General features: G+C 34.7%; 1 protein-coding gene across 2 annotated transcripts in view; it reads right to left on the minus strand.

Moving 5' to 3' along the window:
• Positions 1-1,703: 1,703 nt before the first annotated feature.
• LOC145663234 (uncharacterized) overlaps positions 1,704-26,648 on the minus strand; it is a 75,316-nt gene continuing 50,371 nt past the window's right edge. Inside the window, exon 3 of one of the 2 annotated variants that reach the window (XM_081729615.1) lies at positions 1,704-4,780. In XM_081729615.1, coding sequence (XP_081585741.1) covers positions 3,508-4,780 — 1,273 coding nt within the window. In that variant the 3' untranslated portion in view covers positions 1,704-3,507. Of the gene's footprint in view, positions 4,787-26,648 lie in introns of both variants that reach the window. The other variant, XM_081729612.1, reaches the window with a different exon arrangement.

Raw genomic sequence — 26,648 nt, forward strand, 5'->3', positions numbered from 1 at the left:
GAGCATCATCTGAGCCGGAACGTCCGATTGGCTACTCTCATTTCCGCCATGATTGTTGCCTCGAAACATTGCGATCTTAGTGTCGAAGAGTGGGCAGAGTAGGTGTGGTGAAGCAGTGACGTATGGCTTCAAGATTTTGTTGTATGGGCAGATCCTCTATTTTATAACACCATTGTCTATGCTCGTGTTATTTTTCTTTCTTCGTTATTTTTTTCTTTTGTATTTCATATTTCCCATATTTTATGTTAGATTAATAAGTATTTCATAATCCATCCTTTATCTATGTGTTTGAATGCTTTCTCGAGATAAATTGTCGTTGGATAGGAAAGGGTAGCAATCGATATTTTCGATTTCGATGTTTACGTCGTTTTCTTTTTTGGAGTAGTCTGTGTTACTTCACTCACAAAAGAAATATGGTGTAAAAGTAAGGATCCTCTTCATGAGATTTTAAAACATCAATGTTCTTCGGACCAATGGAGAACGGATAGTTGTCTCTATCGAAAGCTTAAGTGTTGTAGTGCTGCTTAAGTTATAATTGGATTGTTTGTTAAGATGAATTAAGAAAGAGGCTGCCAAAATACACATGGAAATCTTTGGCGGTTGTGTTGGCATTTGTGGTATAAGTTTGATCATAGCGTAGCAGCAGCTCAGGTAACACTGATTATTCATAAACGTGCATAGATCTATCCATTAGGACGTTGAATTGGACATTGATTAAGATAGTTAGCTGGAAGGATAACGTTGTGACGGGATTTTTTGATGGAAATATTTTGTCTTCGCACTGTCGTCGTCAGGTCAGCGGGTAAGCATACTATCAAAAATTAACATTATCAAGAGTAACTTTAGAGAGAATTTTTAGATCTTATTGCCCGTTAAATAGTAACCCAAACATTCGTAGTAAAGTAATAATTAAGAGTCGTTCGAAATATGTTCAGTTTCACGTTGCACAAGATATGATACAGTATGGCTGAATAGGTCTATTCCAATAGGAGAAATTTCCTGCTTTATCTAACGGCTTTGCTCCGGACCCTGTAATCATCCTTGTTAACGCACTCTCGTCCCTCTCTCCTCCTCTGTGTGAAATACAGCTCGTAAATAATTTACGATAGCAGATTAAGAAGTTTTCTCTATTGTCTGTATGTATTCAATGAAGTTTTGATCTTTTCTTCTACGAATTCAGTTTCCTTTCAAGAATATTTTGCGTCCAAATTTCTTTATTGTTATTGCAAGTTCAGAACAAATGTATGATATTCGCTCGGGTTTGTAATCAATGATCGTCTTTTCCGTTAGTATCCATCACTTTACATTTTGTCCACGTGACTAAATTGACACTCACAAACCAAAGCTTAGTTTTTCTAGTGATATTTTGTGAAGGTCAATAAACTCTCGTCTCAGTCGTTCAGTTAGGTGCTGCCTATAGTTGTTTCAATTCAAACCTTAACATTAAATAGTCAGTTTTAAGAAAAAACAGCAATTTTATAATTGAACGAAAGTATTTGTTTCGGTGCTTTGAGGTATGTCTCCAATTTAAAATATTAGTACAGTGTTGTTGGTATTACACTGTACTGGAAGAGATACTTAATACATTAAAGTTCTCTGTTTCCCTTTTGTTCTCGTTGGGCTGACACCTGAGTCAAATTGTGAATTATTCTCATTCCCGAGTTTCGACAAGCGCTTCTACGAAACAATAATTAATCCTGCTTAACAATGAAACTGCATGTAATATGTAAAAGTTCACGGTTTTTCATGGTGACTAACATGATTATATGTATTCTTCGTTCCAGATATTTTAGGCGGCTAAATTTAACTAGAAATTGGTGAACGACAAATTCATGCTGTGATAAAGAATACAATAAATATATAGTTCCAGCAAGTTGCTTTGAACATTACATAATCTTTGAACACCAGCTTAACTTGAGAACGTAATCGAAATGATATTACACTGATTGACTCTTTTCTTCGAAGTAGTTTTGAGATTTGCTTGATTCAAGAATTTTTTTTTCTTCTATCCGATCTGCATTTTCTGCAAACAAAATCTTGGTCCTGATTTTTTCGTTTCTTTTGAAGTTTTGTCTCCTTTCTTCCGTTGCGCTTATTACCATCGTATCCGGTCCTATAAGGATTGCCAGCATCCCGAGTTAGGTGTTGATAAGATTGGGCTAAAGATAGACAAATACAGTTATTTGGCGACATTTCTCCATGACTTTACCTTGTAGTGTTAGCTCAACATATGATACTTATTCTCTTCTGAAACTTAATTCTAGTGTGCCGTTTGCGAAGTCTACTTTTAATTCGGACGCATTTCTGAGTACTGGTTGAAATACTGTATTAATTTTCGGTAATGGCAGTACTTCAATAGTTACCATGTCTAATTGGATTTCGAGTTATTCGACTTGTTGATATTCTTTGCTAAATGAATCTTGTTACGGGAATTTTTTTAGCAATCCATCATGTCAAGAGCCTTAAACACTTCTATAATGTTTGATTCAAGTCGTTGGTCAGTGTTCTAATTGGTTTAGGTTCTCGAATCAATCTGATACCAAAAGTCTTAAAAGTATAACCTTAGGAATTTCCCACGTTTGGACGGGAAGTTGGACATGGTGCAGTTAGAATTTCCCTAAGAAATTTTATACTTTGTATGACATACCCTGTTTCAGATTTTGAAAAGATCAGTATTTTCCAAAGTCGTTTGCGAGACGGAGCTGAAGTCTGGAAACGGTTCGTATTTCAGGAAATTCGGCCGTTCCCTGACTGCATGCGGTTGTTCAAAGTTAATACTGTAATCAGAATAAGGGATTAATGCAGAATAGATATCTCCACAGACTAAAATTTGATAAAAAAATAGTTTTATTTGAGTTTACTTGGCTTTTGGTAGACATTTATTACATTACGAGAAGTCCTATTTACGAAGATTTTCTGCTTTTATATTCGGAAGCCACGGCAATCTTGACACTTATGAGGTCCTACAGTTGTACTTGTGAACCTATCTTACCAAGATGGAACTTTTCAAAACCTCTTTAAAAATTCTTGACACACACGAGGCCTTTCACTTGTATGCATCTACATGTTTTAACAAATCTGATTTGTTAAGAAATGACTTTTAACACTTTTGGCATTTATGACGTTTTTTACCCGTATGTATGAACATTTTTGCTAATGTTGATATTTTGATAAAACCCTTACTATACTCTTCGCAATTGTGAATTTTCCAATGTGATGAGTAACATGTTTTACCAACTCCTGTTTTAAAATAAATCCCTTTCCGCACTCTTCGTACGATTTTGTTTTTCACACATATGTATTCACATGTGTTGCCAAATTAATAACTCCTTTCAACACTTAAGGTACTTTACACGCTTTTCACCTGTATACGTAAATATGTGTTTAGCTAATCTCGACATTTTAATGATCTTTTAGCACAATTTTGGCATTCATCATGCTTTTCACCTCTCCGGTATGCGTGAATATGTGATTAGCCAATTGTGACTTTTTAATAAAATCTTTTCCTCACTCCTGGCATATAAAAGGTTTGTCACCTGTATGCGTGAACATGTGCTCTCTAAAGTGAGATTTTGAAATAAATCCCTTTCCACACTCTTGGCACTTATGATGTTTTTCACCTGTATGTATTAACATGTGCGTTGCCAAATTTGAACTTTGAGTAAATTTTTTTTCGCACTCTTGGCATTTATGAAGTTTTTCTCCTGTATGCGTGAATATGTGATTAGCCAGTTGTAACTTTTTAATAAAATCTTTTCCACACTCCTGGCATTTAAAAGGTTTGCCACCTGTATGTGTGAACATGTGGTATCTCAACTGAGATTTTGAAATATATCCCTTTCCACACTCTTTGCACTTATGACGTTTTTCTCCTGTATGTAGTAACATGTGCGCTGTCAAATTCGAACTATCGGTAAATCCTCGTCCGCACTCTTGGCATTTATGACGTTTTTCTCCTGTATGCGTGAATATGTGTCTTTTCAAACTAGATTTTGAAATAAATCCCTTTCCACACTCTTGGCACTTATGAGGTTTTTCACCTGTATGTATTAACATGTGCGTTGCCAAATTAAAACTTTGAGTAAATTTTTTTCCGCACTCTTGGGATTTATGAAGACTTTCTCCTGTATGCGTGAATATGTGATTACCCAATTGTGAATTTTTAATAAAATCTTTTCCACACTCCTGGCATTTAAAAGCTTTGTCATCTGTATGTGTGAACATGTGGTATCTCAAGTGAGATTTTGAAATAAATCCCTTTCCACACTCATGGCACTTATGACGTTTTTCTCCTGTATGTAGTAACATGTGCGTTGTCAAATTCGAACTATCGGTAAATCCTCGTCCGCACTCTTGGCATTTATGACGTTTTTCTGCTGTATGCGTAAATATGTGTCTTATTAAATGAGATTTTGAAATAAATCCTTTTCCACACTCTTCGCACTTATGAGGTTTTTCACCTGTATGTATTAACATGTGCGTTGTCAAATTTGAACTTTGAGTAAATTTTTTTCCGCACTCTTGGCATTCATGAGGTTTTTCACCTGTATGAGTGAACATGTGATTTTTAAGACCCCATTTGGAAATAAATCTCTTTCCACACTCTTGGCACTTATGAGGTTTTTCACCTGTTTGTATTAACATGTGCCTTGGTAATTGTAATCGTGGAGATCCTTTGTAGTTTTTCTTGTTAGTACCAGAGTTGTCATCTGAATGGGAAAGTTTTTCCTTTCGTGTAATAAACGTATTTATGCCTCTCGAAAGAGTATGTTTATCATATCTGCAACTAAAAATCAATAAACACGAAATAGAAAAATACAAACGCTAGCGTAAGTACACTAGTGGAAGATATTTATTTTCCATCTAAAATATGAGGGGTACTTACACACTCGCACTTTATGTTACGTGATAAATTGAAATCTCATATCATTGAGCTATTCCATGAAATGTTGTAGAAATATGGCATTTTATTAGTAGTATTGAGGGCTAGAAAGACTTGAATGCTCTGGGTTTCTATATCTGTATTTATGCTTTCATTTAAAAATTCCAAATCAGATTTAACTCAAAAACATATCAAAGTACACCTGATGCAGTATGGAATGAATATGGCTTGATAGGTGAAAATGGACGTAGGAAGTCAATAAATATGTTTATGAAATGTGTTTTTTATTTCTGTGCCAGAAAATTGAGTAAATACGAGAACTTGTTACAATTACAACTACCAGATTCTGTACGATAACGACAAGGAAACAAAGGAAAGCTTTCAAAACTTTGCACAAAATACGTCATTTAAAGCAGTATAACAATAACTGCTGGTGCTTTTAATATCCTTGGATTGCCTTGATATATTAAATATTAATCCACATTACGTTCTTCATGTTCATTGTTATGTAAGAAGTCGTGGTTAAATGTGATACATACCTAGGTCCTTTTTCGACATAAAACTTCAGGAAAAACGTAGAACTTTCAATTCCTTGTATCTTTTCACATATTTATAAGAAATGTTATTATGATCGTACAACTAAACTTTAGGCTAAACACGATATGCAGTGCCCGCTTCGTCTCCCTGGGGTTCTTAGTGTTAGAAGCTGTTAGGGTTTCATAGGTTCTAAGGATGTAACGTTCTTATCTTGCGACCCAGAAAAACATGTGCGCTATTTTACATTCTGGTTAACAAGCTGGATTTCATTTCCAATGTCAACTCCACATAATGACATTGGACGAAAACAAAATTCTATACTTGGCTTGCAACACTGCTATTCTATGGTATATCAAACAACGTCTCCCGAGTATTATTTGCAAAAACACTTCAGTATTTTTGTTTTCTTGTTTATTACTTTAAAAGTTAAAATAGCTTCGTCAAGATAAATGGTCTACTCTGTATTTTTTTAAAATTAAAAATCGTGTTATCATTACGTTATAATGGAACGCTGCTAACTTCATTGTGATAAATTTTCTAAAATCTTAAGTGCCTACCTTCAAGTCGGTTATGTTACTTTTATTGAAATGGGTATCATAAGAACAGAATTACAATTTATGAACGTCGAAAATTATCATCTCACGAGCTTCTCTTCTTAGGGAGAAAACTAAGGGAAAACATGCTTATCATTCAAAATAAACTGTGTCATGCACCAGTGTTTGGGGAAATACTGTATTCCCAAGCAAAGGAAAAAATCTGTGTATTACTTTTCAGTACGTAAATTTTACATTTCCCTTCTTTCACTTGCTCAGGAAACGACTAAATCGCTTGAAATTCAATTTCATAATGAAGTTACCAGCGTCTTCAACTGGAATGATGATTCTATGAGTAATAGAATGTATGTAAATTATAGGACAAAACTAGGGCATTGACAAGTGGATTGTGCCAGGAGGTATAATTTACTATATAAAATATTTACTATGAACCAACCAGTGGGCAAGTGATCTTCCCTTTAACCCTTAACGGTTCACTACTTTTCAGTCTGCTTTCGGCACTGCTTGCAAAACAACATATCCACAGACTACTTCCGGCGTAAAATTCATGAGAATTATCACCAGAGGGCAATAGATGCCCTACCATCGCGGAAAGTATGTACACAAATAACCACAACAAACAATTCCTGAAAATAATACTCTTCAAACGCAATATACAAGATCAAAAAATGTGTAACCAAATGGTTACGAAAACTCGTTAAGGGTTAAGGGATGAAAGCCAGGCTATTTGCATAGTTCCCTTAATACATATCAAGTAACCGTTTTTGAGTATTATATAAAATTAATATATTATGTATAGACATCTATCACACATCATCTAATATAGTTTCGTGGTCACAGTTTTGCCAGCACAGAAGAAATTTTAGGAAAAGGTTTTCAAATAGATGTCATCAAACATTATTCAGATGTGAACCCATACACCTTAAACACAATATGTAGTCTTGTTTTGAAATTTTAACGTTTTTTTTATTTATTTGCCACATAAGTATAGTGTAGGTGTAACACATAAAACATTTGCAATTGTTTTCTTAAACATACACTTCATATTACATGTCTATTTTTTGAGTTTTGTATATATTTTGTTATAAGTAGAGCATATTCTCTATACTGGCGATTTCAATAATACTTTGGTCTTTGCTTTTTTTCAATAGAACAGGCCAGAGTTATCAGGACCACTTTTAAGTGTCGGGTATTGAAAATTTAGTGCTGATATGAAATCCGTACAATTAAACTTCTTTTGCACTATTTTATGGAGAAAAATCATATTTACCACATTTCGCCTTTGTTCAAGTGTAGGGATACAGAAGTTGTCTATTAAGAGCCTGCCTTACTAAAAAAAATACGAAATTTACCATTTTTCTTTTGCTTGATTATTCAGCAGTGAAAGGAGATGATGAAATGTAAGTTACCACAATCATAAATAATGCTATTCTACAACAGAAAATATGAACCTGAAGAATGTTCAGTGTTGCCATCCATAGAAATTACAGTGTTGTCAGAGAAACAATTTCTTTAAAATCTAAGTTAAGACAGTGAGTAAAGGAACAAACTCAATTGCATTTGATTACGTATCATGTTGTTTTGGTTTCTTGTGAACTACTTTTTAATTAACATTATTATTTAGTTTTAATAACTATATGTTAAAACTATTTTGTTTATTACAAACTAAATACAACTATTATTCCATTATCTCTTTTCATTGATGAATAAACAAGCAAGAGAAAAATGGTAAATTTTGTATTATTTTTAGTAAGGCAGTCTCTCAATGTTAGTTAATTTTCATAGTATGGATATTTTTCAGTTGGTGTCGGTGTTGCTGTTGTGATGGGTTCCAAATAAGAGCAGCACATCCCATTTTTATCAGACATAGGAAGAATACATTTTTGTTACTGTGGTACTATTGTTAAATTCCTTTCCAGTTCTAATTATGAGTCCTAACCTTTTGAGAGATTCATTAACTATGTTCTCTATTTGGTTATTAAATGTCAGTTTCCTATCAAATATAACTCCAAGTTCCTTGACCGAATTTAAACTATTTAGTACGATCTGATTCATTGAACAATTAACCTTTATTTGACTTGTTTCTGGTAAAAGATGAAATGTTACATTTGTTTATGTTTACTTTAAGTTTTTAAAGAGCCCACCAATTTGCAATATTTTCCATGTCACACTGTAAATTAACACAGTTATGGATGGTCTTTATCCTACCGTACATTTTGAGCTCGTTAGCAAGAAACAATTTGTTACTTAATAATATATGATCAGGGAGATCGTAAATGAATAAAAGGAACAGTAACGGATCTAGATTAGAGCCCTGGGGAATTCCAGAATATGCAATATAATCAGTTGATTTATATTCTTCGTAGACAACAGTTTGCTTTTGATTATTTAAATATGATGAAAAGAATTTGATCAAGGGAGAAATTATATTCACCTAGCTTATGCAATAATATTTTGTGATTAACTCTGTGAAACGGTTTTCCAAAAATCTATATATATTACATCAACCTGACATCCTACACCTAAGTGCAAGGTTTGTTGTTGATTTGTGTGGAATAAAGATATGTTGATATGGTGAGATTACGGGTTGGATGTGGCTAATTATCCGTCGGTATAGGATTTGCTCAAATATCTTTGCAAAATTAGGTAAAATTGATATAGGCCGGTAGTTATTTTTTTCATGTTTAATATCGGTTTTTTGTATTGGGCAAACTATAGATGATTTATAAGAAAGAAAGCATTTTTCTAAGCGAGGTTGAATGTAATCCTTAGTAGATATGTAAATGCGTCAATACAATACTTTATAGTATATGGAGGTATTCCATCACGGCCAACAGCACTTCTGGGCTTTAATTATTTGATTGCCATTTCTACTTTAGACTGAATGTTTTCCTCAATGCTAAGTGACTCTAGGTTTTTATTTACATAAGTTAATATTGTTTATAGGAATATCAGTGACACCTGTATCTGGCACATATACTGACGAGAAACACTGTGCAAAAGCATTGGTTATCTCATCATTATGATAAACTTCACGTCCCCCATAATTTTCCCCCAGAAAGATGCTTAGTCTTATTTTTCTAAAGTTCCACAATTCATTACTATTATTATTATTGTTAATTTCAGAATCTTGTATGAACACACTGTATGTCAGATTAATGTTTCTTTATTTCCATACATAATTAATTGAATTTATTGAGATAATTTACGCCTTTCTTACATTTGTAATTTTTATGATATATTGCTTTCATTTAGAATTTTTTTGATAATTTCATTTGTAAACCAGCATGGATATGCTGTTCTGAGTTGTCTTTATGTGGCACGCACTTGTTAAATATACTATAAATAATATAATTGAGATTATTAACCAGGTCATTGGTTTCTTTCATAATTCTTTAGGCATTTTTAGTCAATAGACGAGAATTCAAGATACAGCTTACCTAAAATTATATTGATATATTACTTTTTTTTAAAAAAAATCTTCGCAGTTCCCTGCTGCATCATGTTTATTACTAAGGATGGATGGTGTACAACTTCTAGAATTAGTGGATAATATTTCCTATTGACTTCTATATTAGTTATATTAGACAAAACCATATCTGATGTACGGCTATTTTCGTTCGTCACATTATTTAATGGTTGCAGATTATAATACGACATAAACTGATGGAAATTCTTATATCTAGTAGAGTTTGTTTCAACATTAAATCCCGTACCGTTTATTTCCGATAAATTGAAATCACCAATCAAGTAGAACAGGACAGCCTTGAGGCAATTAATTTCAAGGCGAATAAATAAATCATTATACAATTCAATATTAGATTCCAGTGAGAAGTACACAACACAAATATAAATGGTTTTTCCCTTACAGTTTAGGTTGGCAATCAAGCAGTCATAATTATCATCACACCTGTCCAATAAGAACATGCAATACTTAGTTAGGCCTGCAATAAGAACACCACCCCATGTTTTACAAGTTTTGACAGAGTTTCTGCCTTGTCTCAACACAGTATATCTGTTATCAAATAAGTCAGAATCATAATGAGATTCGTTAATCCATGTACCAGTGATTGCAATTAGCCCATAACTGTTAGTTAATACACAGCAAAAGAAATCACATACTCGAACACGTAAGCTACGAGCATTTTGATACAATACTTTTAGAGAGTCATTATTATTTGTAAGTCCAGTTGCTATTTTTGAACTACACAAACACATTTCTTCGAGATCAGATTTAGATAACTTACCAGATGTTCCGTTGCATTCCTTTGTTAATCACACTGCTTCTTAGTGGGTGTTGCAAGGTCGCCCGGGTGATCTTCCTTCCTCTTTTGTTATCGGACGATGGAATTTCTGCACAGGTGGCTGCAATTACTGAAATCGGAGTTTCGCTAAGCACTGGCAGTGTTCCTAATTCTGTATTCACTTCCTTGGAATTTTCTCCTGCTTTGATGGTGTCTCACTATTTTGTTGCAGTTCTTGAGGAATAAACGCCTTATTATTTACAATTAACCTGTTATACTGAAGCTTCGCATGGTCACCTTTCGAACGCGCATCCCACATGAAGACAGATAGCTCTTTGCGAATTGACGAACTGAGGCAGAGAAATCTTCTGTAATTGAGACACGGATTCTCTTAGCATGATGTGCTTTTTTAAATATTAGATTCTTCTTTTAGGACGAGAAATTTACAATGATGGGTCTGTTATGTCCGCGGACTAGACGATGGGCACTTTCTATTTTACTCGCGTTCAGATCCACTTTCAACTGCGCTGTGACGCACTTCATAACACGTTTCTCAGATTCTTCCCAAGTTTCCGCACCTTCGCACTCGCCAATGTTACGAAATAATAAATTATTTCTTCTTGATTGAATTTTTAATTTTTCCAAGACTTCACTGTTCGCAGCCAACTCAATTTTCAGTTCTTCATTCTCTTTCACAGCATTGATATCATTAACCACTACTTCAGCTGATGACTTAGATCGCTAGGCACACACTATATTCCATTTGAGTCCATTTCTTCTAGATTTGTGTACAAGTCAATGTGCAACGTTCACATTGTAGAGGTTCTTGTACCACAAGACTTAAAAAACTTCTTCGGGCAAACAAAGTATTTTAATAATTTTCATTTTAAATGACGTAATTTTCCAGTTCCTGACATACCGCTTTACTAATGCGAAGTAATCTACTTTTCAGGAAAATATGTATAATAATAACACTTTCTTCCTACGTAATTCACACTCATATTACTTATGTTTAATTCACGAGTTATTACACACAACAATGCTCAAGGGACAAGGCTTTGTGAACTTTCTTCACTAAGTATATCTAGGTAGTTTTAAGGGGTTCGTGCATTATATGACTAAACAACCACTTGATGCAGTGAAATATATATGATAATATATATCTAATTTTGTGACGAATAACCCATGTTTACAAACCCTTATACTTACGAAAATAGAAAACGAATTCACATATAAAAAAACGTTTTAGAAAATATATTCTTTCCCCAACTTGATAGACGCAATCTAAAAAAGAGTACACATTTCATTTATTTTATCGCAGTTAAAGTCTCTTTCTTTGTAACAATGCATCCTGAAACTAGTCAATTTCTACTCCAGTAACAAGATCGAGAGCTTGCACAAGTCCTGAATCGAGGATAACATGGATATCTTACCCCGGTTGTATTTACTGAACGATCTGTGAAACTGAAAAATTGAAGTAACGCTTTGCTTTTCTGGACACCCTTGTTGCAGAGGTTGCACCTTCAAGATGAGATGTCTGTTTTGCTGGCTTCTAGCAGATAAAGTATTTATTGTGGTTACGTTCGCGATAGTTTGGATTAGGACTGAAAAGATATACTTGCAAAAGCCCTGACGTTCATTTGAAAGTTTGAGAGTAATTAGTAGTACACTATGTAACTTTAGAAGCAAATGTTACCACAGAAAATAGAATACACTCTTCACCATTAAACTTTAGTACACATTCGGTAATAAACGAAAATCATTCGCTGTGTGATTCAACAAAATGGAAAGCTTATAGCTTCAGAAGTAAAACTTTTCTACTGGATGTCATTCTGAACTAAACCAACACGCCCTGGACTGATATCAGCCAGTTTTAGCACGTTGTATATCATTGTTTTCCGATCTACATATCCGGTTGTATACTATTTTCTTTAACAGGAATGTTATGATGCCCCTGCGGTTTACTGACCCACCTATCTTACACATTACGATTTCAATATTCGTGTAATAATTTCTGAAATCTTCCTATTATAAGTTTCAACTATACTTATAGTGACATAAATTTTCTTCCATACACCTCACGCTAATGTAATTCACCTTACTTACCCTAATCTATGTTTTCAAAATTCGTCTCTATTCTTCTCTGCGAGTTAATTACCAATTATATGATAAAATAGGTGGACTTACCACAATATTTTGTAATTCAGCCGAATTGAAGGCCAGATAGTTGGGAAAATCATCCTTTTCTCAAATGTAGTACTACATGTGAATTGTTTAAATTTGAGAAAATATCTCGCGAACTTAGTCAAAAGAGTTTCTCCTTTCTACTCGATGGCAGGGATTATTTGAAGTTCCTAAGTTAAAAAATGCAACTGTAGCTGCCTGATAGGCCTATTCTAATATCTACATTTATTCCTATGATTACAGCAAAAAATGTCTCTGACAAATTATTACACGCCGTCACGTTTAACAAGCTGAATAGCAATTTCACAAAAAATATTCACAACTACTAAAGTACAGTGTGATTAGGAGCCCGCGAGAACAGCAGTGTGTTTCCTTTAGAACCTCGTTGTCGCATAAGCAAAAGGAGTCAGTTACATGATAAAACACAAGTGGCCTAATGCTCTAATGAAGGATGTCTGAAGAATTTAGCACGAAATTTCTAACATCTGAGTATAATAAAAATTTGAGTATCCAGTAGTAACAAAGAAAACGAGAGTAAGAAAGGAAAAAAAAACTTTGTCTTACACTGGTCTACAGTGGATTTTTTACACAAACGAAAGTAGCCAATCTTTGTAGATTTCGAGGCGCTGACCACGAATTTTGCACTTAAAATTAGCTGGTAGCTCCGGGTTGCCAGTAAATGTGGAATCTACCTTAAAAAAATCATGTTTTTCACATTTATTTTGTTAGATTTTACTCAGGAACGTATAATTGCGCTGCTATTTATCGTTGCGGAATGTATTATACCTCTTTCTATTCATCGATGACAGTACTTTCTGAAAATTTAACAATCATTCCGGTAACCGGTACCGTTGGGAAATTATATACCCATATATTCAAAAATATCCCTTTTCTTAGAGGAAAATCCCATTTTTATTTTTTTTCTGATAACCCTGCAATAGTAAAATTATAATTTATATTTAAATAGTAACCTGTCAATATTGGGAATGTTTTCTGCAAATGTCGTCATGATCGAAACCAGCCGAACTGTGAAACAAAATATTATCCCTTTTACCGAAATGCCAAAATTTTCTCTACCTTTACAACATGTACATTAAAAATGTACTATTGACTTCCGTATGCCGAACAGAACTATAAAAAAATACATTCAGACAATGTAACTATCATTTCGGTAGTCTCTACTGATATATTACACGAAAAATTCCCTTTGTGCAAAATTCTGACTGTTTTCTGCATACAGCTGGCAATCCTGCAATAAATAACTGGAAAGAATGCTGGAAAAGTTATTCTAAGACTGGTAACATTATGTGGCATCAAGAAGACCCAACTGAGAATAAATATTATCCTTTGAACCGAAATACCGCAAATTTCCACTGTCTACTACATTTTTGGCCAAAAATAAATTGGTTCTCTGGCCTTCGTTATTGCTGCTCCCCCCCCAAAAAAATGCACACAAAAATATAGCCTAGGATAAATGAATGCATTAACTTCAAGGAATGCACCGTTTCTTTGCCTTCCTGTTGTAGGTTGTGTCTTGAGCATCCCTCTGTAACGTCCAGCAGAAGTCAGCCAACATTGCAGTTTTCCACCGACCCGTGTATCGATGGTCCATGAAGGAAATATCTCTGTGAAATCTCTCGCCGCGTTCATCTCTGAAAGCACCACAGTTCTCGGGGAAGATATCGAGGTGTGAGTGAAGAAAGTGCATTTTCAGTGCCATGTTGCAGCCTATGTTTTCATAAGCATGAATTAATTCATCCACAAGGTGCCTGTAATTGTCGGCTCTCTTATTTCCCAAGAACAATGTGGTCAAATTACGGAAACAACGCCACGCCTGCAGCTGATCAGGGGTTAGAGTCAGCATAATTTAGGAGCTAGCGTATCTGTGGACCAATGAATATTCCCTGTTTAATCTTCTCTGTACTTAATTGCGGCATATTCATGAAAACCGACACTCGTTCAAATAACACAAACACTCACAGTTTAATTCAAATACTTTACTGTATATATATTTACCACCAACCACCTCTCAATCAAGACTCATTACAGTAGAGTAAAAGAGAGCGCGGACACACACACGCACGCCGCCAATAAGTTTCAGCCTGTCGAATGATCAGGTGATTGGATCGTGGGCACATGAGTGAGCTTTACGCATTGTTGTCAGATGCAACAAGTACAACTTGCTTAACGATGGCAGCAAAACCGTTGTTACACTTCTTTGTATATTGCTATTATAACAACGCAATTCATTTGTTCCTTAAGTAGGTGTCACATTTACCCCTTCAAAATTTCTTGACAATACTGTCATCCCATGGGAAAAACATTTATTTTTGTGTGTGTGGATAAGAATAAAATATAAATTGTTGGTGTCAACGTATATTTTATGATTATATTTATCCGAGGATTGCCAGTGCAGTTATTTATTGCTGGATTGCCAGCTGTAGGCAGAAAAAAGTTGGAATTTCGCAGAAAGGGAATTTTTCGTGCAATATAAAATCCCCCACCCCAGTAAAGACTACCGGAATGATAGTTACATTGTCTGAATGTATTGTCCTATAGTTCTGTTCGGCATACGGAAGTCAATATTACATTCTTAATGTACATTTTGTAAAGGTAGGGCATTTTGGTAGAATAATATTTTTTACCACAGTTCGGCTCGCTTCGATCATGACGACATTTGCAGAAAATATTTCCAATATTGACAGGTTACTTTTCAAATATAAATTATAATTTTACTACTGCAGGGTTGCCAGTAAAAAAATAAAAAAATCAGATTTTCCTCTAAGAAAAGGGATATATTCGAATATATGGGTATATAATTTCCCAACGGTACCGGTTACCGGAATGATTGTTAAATTTTCAGAAAGTACGGTCATCGACGAATAGAGAGATGTATAACGCACCCCGCAACAATAAATAGGGACGTAATTATACGTTCCTGAATAAAACCTAACAAAATAAATGTGAAACACATGATTTTTTAAGGTAAATTCTATATTTACTGGCAACCCGGCGCTACCAGCTAATTTTAAGTGTAATATTTGTGTTCAGCGCCTCAAAATCTATAATAATTGGCTACGTTCGTTTCTGTAAAAACTAAAAAGTGAAAATTTGTTGGCCAGTGCTATTTGATCAGCTAGAAGCTTTAACTATTTAATTGGTGACTTAATTCACAACTCTGCAAAAAGCTATACCATTAGATATATGACTAGGTTTATGTAATTAGAGGCGGAAATTCTTGTTAATCATTGCAGTAACGAGTAATATAAAATAATTACAATCGGAGCCTTTTTTGAATAAGGGGTGTCGATGTAATCTAAATTTCACCAAAATTTACGTCACGGATATAGACCAATATAAAGATGAAAGAGATAAATAGGAGATAGACAAACGTAAAGATAATCTACGAGAATTCGTGCGTCCATACCACGTAAGATTTTTTTAAAAAAAAGTAACGAGCAGTGCTAATCAAGAATAGAGGAAAAACGATAGATTGTTCCATGAGCATATTTTTTAAAATTTATTACTCCAAATGTTGGCATTAACATAAGAATATATGAGGTACCTACTGCATTAAGATTGTATGAATATATTTCGTTTCGGAGTACAGTTACCACAAAATAAACACCACAAATGGTATGTATGCATGAGTAAAAACTATTTTGGTGTATGACAGAAATGCTGAACTAAAGCTACTCTTTAACATATACAAATATTAAATTCAGCCATAACCTATCACACCAAAGAATATGTTCATTACTCATGTACATTATATTATTAGATAATTATAAGCATTGGCACTTGAGATAATAAACTTACTTTACCAATGTATTAATAGAGGTTTACAACGAAGTGAAACGAAAATTAAAATACAGAAAAATTTACCAGATATATACACTACTCCTTACGAAAATGTTCGTGGTATCCAAATACAAGAAAGCGGAATATTACAACTTGTTGCATTCCATTCACACAATCATTTCTTTCTCGTAAAAAATTTATAAAAAGGCAACTAATAGGTCGTATAGTACTATAAATTGACAAAATTTATTTCTCTGTGGGTAGTGATGCTTGTAATTTCTGCCTAATGTCGGGAAATATATATATATGAAAATGTGATTAAAATCACTACGGAACAAAATCAGACGGTGTCAAAGAGTCATTAGAACTGAATGAACGGACTTGTCTCAAGATACAAATAATTATGACTATAATAATGCGTACAAGCACTGCTTGGTATGGATGAAAATTATACCTGAAAACTATGCGGGAAAAATACTCTCCCATAAGCCTGAGTATTATCCGTACCCCGAGCCGAGATTCTCGGTCTTGAAGTTAATTAAAAGACCTCTACTGATTTACAAAAACCGGCACCTCTGCAACGTCGAAATATTTCTGAGGATCGGCTTTTTTGGTTTTGTTTCGCAGAAAGTACTATCTTTGGAATACTCGTAATGTGGAAAATAAAAAGGTTTCCTTCAATTTCTACAATCATACTTAACAAGATCAGTATTTCACTAATAGAACTATTTAAAATCCATTTTACTGTTATTATGTTAAAGAAGTTATCAAGATGAGAATTGCCTGTCTATTTGCTCCATAAGTTGTGTAACACAAACACACACACACAAATTACTCGTTATGACTCCTTAGGCGATTATATAATGCCAACGATGCTATGAAATGCTGGTAATATCAACGTCTATTAGACTAAGGAAAAGTACATGCAATAACTTATCCTGTAATCGAGAAAGGATTTACCAATGAAGAACGCTGAAACAGACGATCAGCCAATTAGTATATTTGATTTAACCCCCAGATACCCTCAATATTACTGCTGTTAATTATGTAATGTACTTTCCATTACTCTGCACCTGTCAACTATAACTCCATCTGGCGATAACCGATGTAACTACGTGAAGAATTCGCAGAGTAACTCATGTTTCAAACTTAATCTACAACGTTGCCACATAGCAGATTAACAGTTCTCCATAGCGGTTGAAGGAAGCCGCGGAGGGCAAATTACCATATAGCATTTTCGCTTTATTTTCACCTGTAGAATAGTGTACTGTGGTCCGTGGGCGCCATTTTTAGAATACCCGATATGAGTTAATATAGATTTGAATACCTTTACTTATACAATAGTATTGTATATATTAAAAATGCAGTCATCCACTTGATATATTATTGTATATGCCACAATTTTACTGTTGGATGGTTTTAATATCATTAATTTTTTTATATATAGTACTGGCTGTAGCAATACACCGCCATAAATCGATTATTACTAATATGAACAAATATCGGCATACACAATATCAATTTTACACTATTATTGCAGGTATAGGTATATAACATTGTAGGTCTTCTTCAGGCGTTAACAGATGATGTGTATATGCCTAGATTTGTCACAACTATCTTGTTTCTTTGCTTCGACAATGTTTTCTCCATTCCTACCTGCTTTCTCCTTTTTCGAGTGTGGGAAATTATTTCTTGTCAAGGTTCGTACTTCCATCACTTTCAACTATCTGTAATCTCAAAGTCACTGATATTATCGCCTTTCTGACTGGCGATATATGGTCCCGAACTTCTCGAGAGTAGTTCCAGGACCCTGGCGGTATAGATAAAGTTCATAGTCAACTTACGCAACTGTTTATACATAAGAATGCAAATATTCGATAATCTCGAACTTTAGCCGATTGAAGTCGCAACAATGTCTTTTAATTGTTCAATTCGTATTTACGATGTTTTCCATATGTTGATTTGCTTTTTCAACGCATTCTATCTTGATGTGTTCTGACGGATTTCATAATCGACAATTATCACCGCGTCAAATGATAGTGTATTCCAATTATTAAGATTTACAAGGGGAAGTACCTTATTAAATGTAGATATGTACAGCCTCAAAAAATACTAAAGAATATTTTTATCTTAGCTTCTGAATATTAACCTTGATGATGTTCTGTTATGAATACCAGATCTCTCGCTTCTTTTCTTGCTTCGAATTGCGTCTGTCTTTCCTTCTCTTCAATTTGATTTTCTTCTCCTCTGATATCAGTAACTTTTCTTGCCACACCTTGAGGTAATTAGGATCGTAACATTCCTTCTTGAGTTCTTGTTCACAAAATTTCATAACAAGACCATCACCTAATGTTAAATATAGACATGGTCATCTATATTTAGCATTAGAGATGCTGGAGATACACCGAACGAACTTGACACATTATGGCTATTTATCATTCTAACGCATGGTTGAAAATACTGATACAACATCTAGTAGCCATCGTTGTCTATGCTTTGGAGGAGTCTCAGGTCTAAGTATTGCCTTGGAGAGAAGTTACTTCTGGAACTATACCTCGTTGTGTAATGTATGTTGATGTCTAAATTCGCCCTTCAGTAAAGGTGTGTGGAAAACCGGAACATTGTCTCACAAGAAACTTTCAGGTCGGTTTAAGTGCTCAAAATAGTCTAGCAAGCTCCAAATAATAGCCTAGGTGTTGGCTTTAAGATGTGGATGTGTGATCAAATATCGCGTAAATGATTCTGAAACATTTAGTATATATATATATCTGTATCCATTGGTTGATGGGAGCCGTGGTCCTACAAAGCAATGTACACAATTTGTCTGACCCTGGTGGGATGAGTTGATTTCATCGTTTTTACAAAAAGGTGATAGTCATCTTGGTATCCATACATTTTCTGTAATCAGTATGGTAACATTTCATTTCTTGTCGTAGGTTTTTCCAATACAAGGCTTGTTGTATCGTGACGATGGTCCGATCAACTCCTCAGTGCCCTTCTGGCTCATGGTAAGGGTAACACTACTGGAACAAGCGTTTCTGGGATACACACCTTCGATACGTCAGAAGTGGATTACTCTGATTTTTCCGTCTTGTTATTCTTCTAAAGAGGTGAGCGGTGAAATATGGGATTCGTAACTCGTGATTATGATCAGGCAGTTTTAATTTCACATTTTAGGAAATCCTTTGATTTAACCTCATACATGCTGCTTCACACTCTTCTCTTCACATCGTAACTCGTCTCTTCTCTCTTCTATTTTCTTCCTTTTTTTAAAAAATGAGTAAAGCGGTGCGGCAACTCCGGTCACGTTCCTCGAAAACTTATGTTAAATATTGAAGGCAACCTAGGAATCGTTGTAACGATCTTATCGGAGCTACTGACACGGGAACATTCTCTACTGACTGGAGAGATAATATATCCAAAAACTTCCGAGTAGATCGACATATCGCTGACTTCTTGAGACTCACGTTAATATTGGCTTCTCTCAGACTTGCAAATAATCTTCTCAATTGTTGTATATGTCAATCAAAGTTGTCATGAGATAAATACATGTAGTATACGCATCTAGCGAATCCTTTACCAAATTCCTCTTTTGGCAGTATTCTTTGGAGTGTCGTAGCCAGCTGTACTGATGCATTGATGTATCCGTACGGCACAACCCATTCTTTGCCTTCAAAAGTGAATTGTTGCGAATGAGGATGTAATGTTATTGCAGGGTAACACTGAAGAAAAACTTGCGATACCTAGTTTTACTAAATATTGTATCAATCACTTCTTCCTTCAACTACTTTAGTTGGATATGTTTATTCATTTCACTCACATCCAAACGCATTCTGATTTTGTCTGTAACTTTTCTCAAACAACTAATGTGGGGCTAGAAGAGGTAGATACACTTCGTTTAAAATTCCAGCTTCACGCATTTTTTGGTTTCTTCTCTAACTTCAGGTCTATACTTACGTGGAATAGGATGTTTTTTCTTTCTATGGAATCTTGGGTTTTCACATCTATGTTAAATGTAAATATATTACATTGTACATTATGTTTTGGAACATTTCACTGAATTCAACGAGTGACTCCTTTAACCTTTTTTCCGCATTAACTCAATTCTGTTGTCTGGCCTTAAGTATTGTGTTATGTAAGAGTCTTCAATACCTCCTTCAGTAGTTCTTCTGGAACAAGAACTAGCATACGAACAATTTTACTCACATCCTGTCCTCGAATTCTAAGAGTTGGACCTCTGAAATTCAAAACAGCGCCTAATTTCTTCAGTGCATCAATGCCTAACAAAATCTCTACACTCAGCGGCCGTACGAAAAATACCCTAACATTAATTTGAACACCAGTCATTGAAACCAATGTCTTAATCGGCCTAACAATCGTTTCGCCTTCCCTGCAAAATCGAGGAATGATACATCGCTGGCACATAACAATTGAGGGTGCGCCACATCGTAGCTAGCGCGCTTTATTCATTCATCCCAAGACATTAGGGACACTTCGCTGCCGTTGTCCAATAGGCATTGGTACTAAACTCCGTTTATTTTGCTTGTCGAATAGGTACTTGAAGTATAATATTTTGACTTATTTCTTCATCTTCTACATCACTGCGACACTCTATTTCTCCCTTTGTGGTATGGGCAGAATAAATAATGTACATCTGTGTTGCAATTTAATCCTCTTCCACATTGTGTCGATATGGAACTTTATCGATGCGTCTTTTGTGTCGACGGTTAGCTTCTGAGCCACCTGGTCATAACCTAATGTAGTTGCCGCTGTTGGACTTTCAAAACGCTGTGCGACTCCGGAACTCTTTTGGGCTTATATCCCAGGGTTTGATTGAAGGTCTCAATAGTTGATTCCTTAGTGGACCTTCTTGATGTTTTGTTTGCAGTTGCGATTTCCCATCTTCTTTTCCTATCATTCCTACCATTCCACGGAGATCGTCCTTTTGTGCCTTGATCCCATGTTTGTCTCATGAGATCTTATATCTTGTTGAAGAGTAACTCGATCTGCGTTGTACATCGTCTGATAACTTTTGAAAAATGAAATGAAATGAAATCTTTGAGTTTTACGTCCCACGGTTATGCCGGTTAGGCTAAAGGAGACGGTGATGATGAGTGATGAATGAAATGGTGGAATGAAGAAAGTGGGAGGAAACGGGAGAGCCCCGAGAAAACCCACGCACACGGTGTTTGGCCACCACAAAGTCCACTTGGCGGGGGCTGGGATCGAACCCGGGACCCCAAGCACCAGAGGTGAACGCTCTACCACTGAGCCACCGCGGCCCGGATCTGATAACTTTTTTCCCTTGCATCGAACTTCCTAATTCCTTCACTATTCCTTAGTTCTCGGAAAGGAATATAACGGTGAAAAGACTAATACCTACCTGTATTTCCAAGGTAAGGTAGTCATGATGTCCAAGAGAATATAAGGTTCAGGTGTATTCGGACATAATTCTTGGAATTGCTGGAATTTGTGTGTAGCAGATTTCTAAACAGTAGGATATTTGCGAGGGCCGAACTGATGATTTCTGCATACAGTCAATGTACTTGCCACAACCTGTGAAGATAGAAACGTCTCCATCAATGCATTGTCTAACTTTTGATATCATGACCAAGGTTTTCTTTATAATTTGAACCAACTCCTCGCCGGGTCATCAAATATTAGAGGCATTATTCGAAGTAATTGTTCATAGGACAAGTTCATAATGCCAGCTAAGAAAGTTGGCTCTAGGGGTCAATTGGTTTGTCCTTTAAATCTCGTAAAGTGCTTTATTTCAGGCAGGTTAACTGGTAATCGGCTTTTCTTAATGGGAAGACCTCATCTAGTACTGGGATAAGGTATGTGTCACTTGGTGTCCCATAATACATTTCATCTGTTTTCCTCTCTTCCTGGATCTCCCAGATGGTACAAATGAGAATCACGCATAATCATCTTTCTTTCCTGGTGATCCCTGCATCGTTCTTAATCTGTATTACTGCTTTGTGAACGTCTGGTTTCACAATGGGACTTCTTTGAAGGTATTATACTTGATCGGAGTCGTAAAATATTTTAGCACTGTCACTGCGGCAAAACGGCAGTATTCTGCTTGAATCACAAAATGATTTGCACTGTTCACTTCACCATAATTCACTCTATCATGATTACTAGAGGTAATGTCTGCATCTGAGAGGGTTGCAATGTTACGGAATTCGATCTTCTCAACCCTTCCAGCTGAGTTTCTCTATCCGCTTCCGACGGTGAAGACTTTCTTACAGGGTGACAACTCTTATATCTAAATTTTCTTCTACAAATCACGAATCAAGGAAATAAGAAGTAAGCAAATATCAAAATGGTTAGAATAGGATAACATTATTATTATTATTATTTTAGTACAGATAAAAAATACTTTCAACCAAGACCAGAAACAATTCATTACATAAAGTACCAAATCCTTAATAGATTATGGTTTTTATCTCTTCAGTTTCCATTCGTACTTTCAATTTCGATAAGCTTATTTTGTTTAAATAAACGCAAGCACTGCATAAAGCCCTTTTTCTCTAAAATTGAACATAAGCTTTTTGAAATTATCTTTTCCGTTAATTGAATTAATTTCCTTGCGCAAAGTTCGTTGATGTAATAAATCCTTGCTATAAAAAGGAATATTAGTCTGTGAATAACGTTAATTCCTAATAGTTCACAGCGGCACTCAATCGCCAATAGATATCGTTAGTGTACAGACAATTTCCAGATTTAGAATTATTTTGAAAATTTAATTGCAACTTAAAAACTCAACCTTTCCATTTAATTGACAACGCTAAAAAAACAAAATGTTATTAAGAAGTTAAATCTGTGTTATATAGCCTGTCAAAATACTTAAAGAATATTAGTTCTAACTTTTCGCTCTGATTTAGCTACTAAATGAGTAACTCGTGATATCATGCAGCATAGTAGCTAACGCTCTTGACTTTGGTGCGAACAGTACCAGATTCGATTCCAGATAGTGACTCTCGGTCGAAGATGTTAACAGTCTTTTCAGGCCACCTATCCTAAGTGCGGTTTTTCGTGAATGTTTCTCACTGGCACCAGGTTAATGCAGGTCCAACGCGCTACTTCTCATCTCTTCATCAGATTTTGTGTTCGCCGAAGAACGATATCCGTCATAGGTGACTGGCCTAAGGGCGCAGATGCCGACAAGACACAGAAGTATTTATAAATAAAATAAATAAATAACAAATTACTAAATCACTTATCATAATGCTTTTCTTAAAGTAATACATTTATTTTTTAAATCGTTTGCAGATATATTAACATTTTTATTTATTATTTACTAATACAGTACAGCTATGTAGTCCTTCACACTGTAAACAATTAATAAAACACTAGAAACTGTTTTAGAAATACGTCGGTTATTGAAGGGCACCTATTTCTATCTAACTTTGAGAAAACATTTAGACGTGTGGTTGGTTGCAAAAGACATATATGATAATTTTAGGTCAAATTGAATTCAAATTATGCCAACTATTGCATATTCATAAACACAAATCTCATTTGACTAAAGTAAAGATTATGACAGTCAAGGAACAAATTATTATGCATTTAATAACAGAATATGATGTAATGATCTTACCTTTACATTCTTTATTGAATATCATACCTACTGAATTTTAATATAAGTGATATAATATTTGTTATTTAGATTTCTACTTATTGGTGAATAAGTAAGAACGTTTGTACTTATGACGTGGAGCTACCTCCGGGGCTAAAACTATCAGCACAACAAAAGTCAAACATTTTCCTGCTGTTAAGTAAAGACATTGATTTCATAGGAGATGTGTACAATAAGTGCACGGTAACGACTCGAGACCAGTATCATCGTAAATATCGACGTAAGTAATACTACTACTAATTTTAATAATAGTAATACAGAAAAGTTCACTAAGTTAAAATATTTGACACAGGACTAAAAATAATCAAATGAACGAAAAGAGAGCTAGATAAATGGGGAAAAATTCGCATAGTAATATTTACACAACTTTTTATCCTTAGAATTAATATTGAAGAAACTAAGCATTTGAAAACCTGTAATACTTGAGTCACAGAAATACACACTACAGACGCAGAGTACAGAACAATTTATTGCATTTCTGAGTAGTACGCGAATTTTCTACGTAAAATTGCACAAAAGTAAGATTTCAAAATCTAAATAATTTCTGCAATGAATAAAATAACCAATTGAACGTATAAAACACATTCTAAATTTGGCATAATTAGCCGCCATTACACGTAGGAAGACACCATTGGTCACCAACCCATGTGCCATGGTTTGGACACATCTTGAACAGGAGGTTTTTCTCCTCATGCAACCATAGAAGAAAAAATGGAAGGGCAGAGTGAAGTAGAAACAAGAAAAGAAAAACATAACGGATCGATGAAATTAAAATTATGATATTGGTAGTTAAAAAAGGAAACCGGAGATCGAGGAACGTGGAAGAAAAATAGAGAAAACATTTCATTAGTAGTAGGAGTGTTAGAAGGCTGAATACTAAATGCCTAATCATAAGCGTTCCAGTCGTGAAGTTTACTATCTACTCTTAGCAATAATGAATCATCAGGGCTGGAAAGAATAGGGTTAGTATTACACGTTCAATCAGTTATTAGCGAATTCACCTTAGTGTCATCTATAAAAAGCCATAAAACGTTACTTATCACGATTGGAACGTGTAGGGATAGTATTGTATTTCTATTGAACACTTTAATCGGACGTAAAGAAAATATTAGAAAATTGTCAAACATATTCCATATTTAAAAAGATGATGTGTGTATCCGAAAAGAGTGAGTCGATAAAAACTTCACCCGTGTAACATTCACCACTTCACACCACGATCCACTAAGGCCACTATGTACTTCAACCTTTAGTGAACTACTATGACCTATTACTCTTCGCAACCACTGTGGTTAACCGTTACTACTATGTTCTACGTCTAAGAAACACTTGCTGAAAAAGAGTATTATATATTAACCTTTATTATGTGTGTTTTATTTATTTAAATGTAATATATGAGTGAATTAAATTTTACGTGGTGAAAACGAAGAAAACACAAAGAACGTTGACATTTTGTTGCTAATCAGAATGTGAATCTCCATGCCTAATTACCAAAACGTACTTTTTCTCCACCAAAACTGTAGATCACGCCATTATGATATAAGCAGGGTTGAATATTGGTTATAGCTTGCCTAAACGCAAGAGAGACAAAAGTGCATAAAGTAAAGTTTTAGTGAGCGTAAAATGAAAAAGTCATTTCCTACACAAGTCAGTCACTGTAGTTGAAAGTTTTAAATATTTTCGTTCTTCATTCTCTTTCATATTACACACTTTCTATCAAAAGTCGTCTATTTTGTTTTCCATTCTAGACATAGGTCTCAGGTACTCTTGTTAGTTGTAAGCTTTGCTACGAAAATGTCTACACATAATCCCCATATATCTATTATGAGTTTGAGCTACAGAGAAATGAAATTGTACAAGTGCAGAATAGAATACAAACAAACAAAGCGTTATCTAATAATGCATTAATCTACTTCTAATAAATACCGGTATAAATGTCTCTCAAGGAAGAGATATCCAATATAAGTTCTTCAAAATACAACTGAATTCCTTACATGAAAATCTTAAAATTTTGAGTTAATCAATTCCTTAATGTCAGTCACTGAAATAAATTAATCCTTACTTATTTAATAAGCGTCCCACAGCACACATTATATTAATAAAGTGTTTGGCTGCCATTTCATTAAACAATTAAAAAGCACCCTTTTCTGTGTCTCATTAAACGGTTATGTAACTACTTATTAAAAACAATGAAAAAACCCTAAATTATAACTTGATAATATTTGTTGCAGAATAGGTATTGCTGTCTATGCCTAAGTAGAATGAAGTATCGAAGCAATGTATTCGCTTGAAAAAATCGAAATAGAATAGTTGATACTTTTTTTAATATTATCCAATCCTATCGATTTTAATTGAATTCTTATCCCCTTAGATCCTCTTACCTTGGGCAAATTAGCTCTCAACACTTATTTGTACAATGGTTATTGTAACATTCCATGTTTATGAACTCAGGCTACAGGAAAAGATTAAACGTATAACAATAGTGGAATAAGGAAAGTGAAAACTCCAAGAAACCCAAATAAACTATCTTGATTTGGAACAAAACCAGTAGCCCTAATGCTAGAGGTGATCACTCTTCCAGTGAACAACCTTAACCCCGTAACATGATCACTGTGCAAAGAACACACAAAAGCGTTCTTTAAAATAACATATTATTTTGCCGGCAAATGTGAAAGAAAAAGCACTTTTAAATACAAACTTTGGCGTGGTACAAGTGCATATGACGAGACACTCCATCGTAAGATATAATCTTCTGAGACACGAACTTTTATCAGTGAAGTTAATGAGCCATATAATGGAATAAG

The sequence above is a fragment of the Thermobia domestica genome, chromosome 1, assembly GCF_964235325.1.
Source record: "Thermobia domestica chromosome 1, izTheDome1.hap1.1, whole genome shotgun sequence".
NCBI lineage: Eukaryota > Metazoa > Arthropoda > Insecta > Zygentoma > Lepismatidae > Thermobia > Thermobia domestica.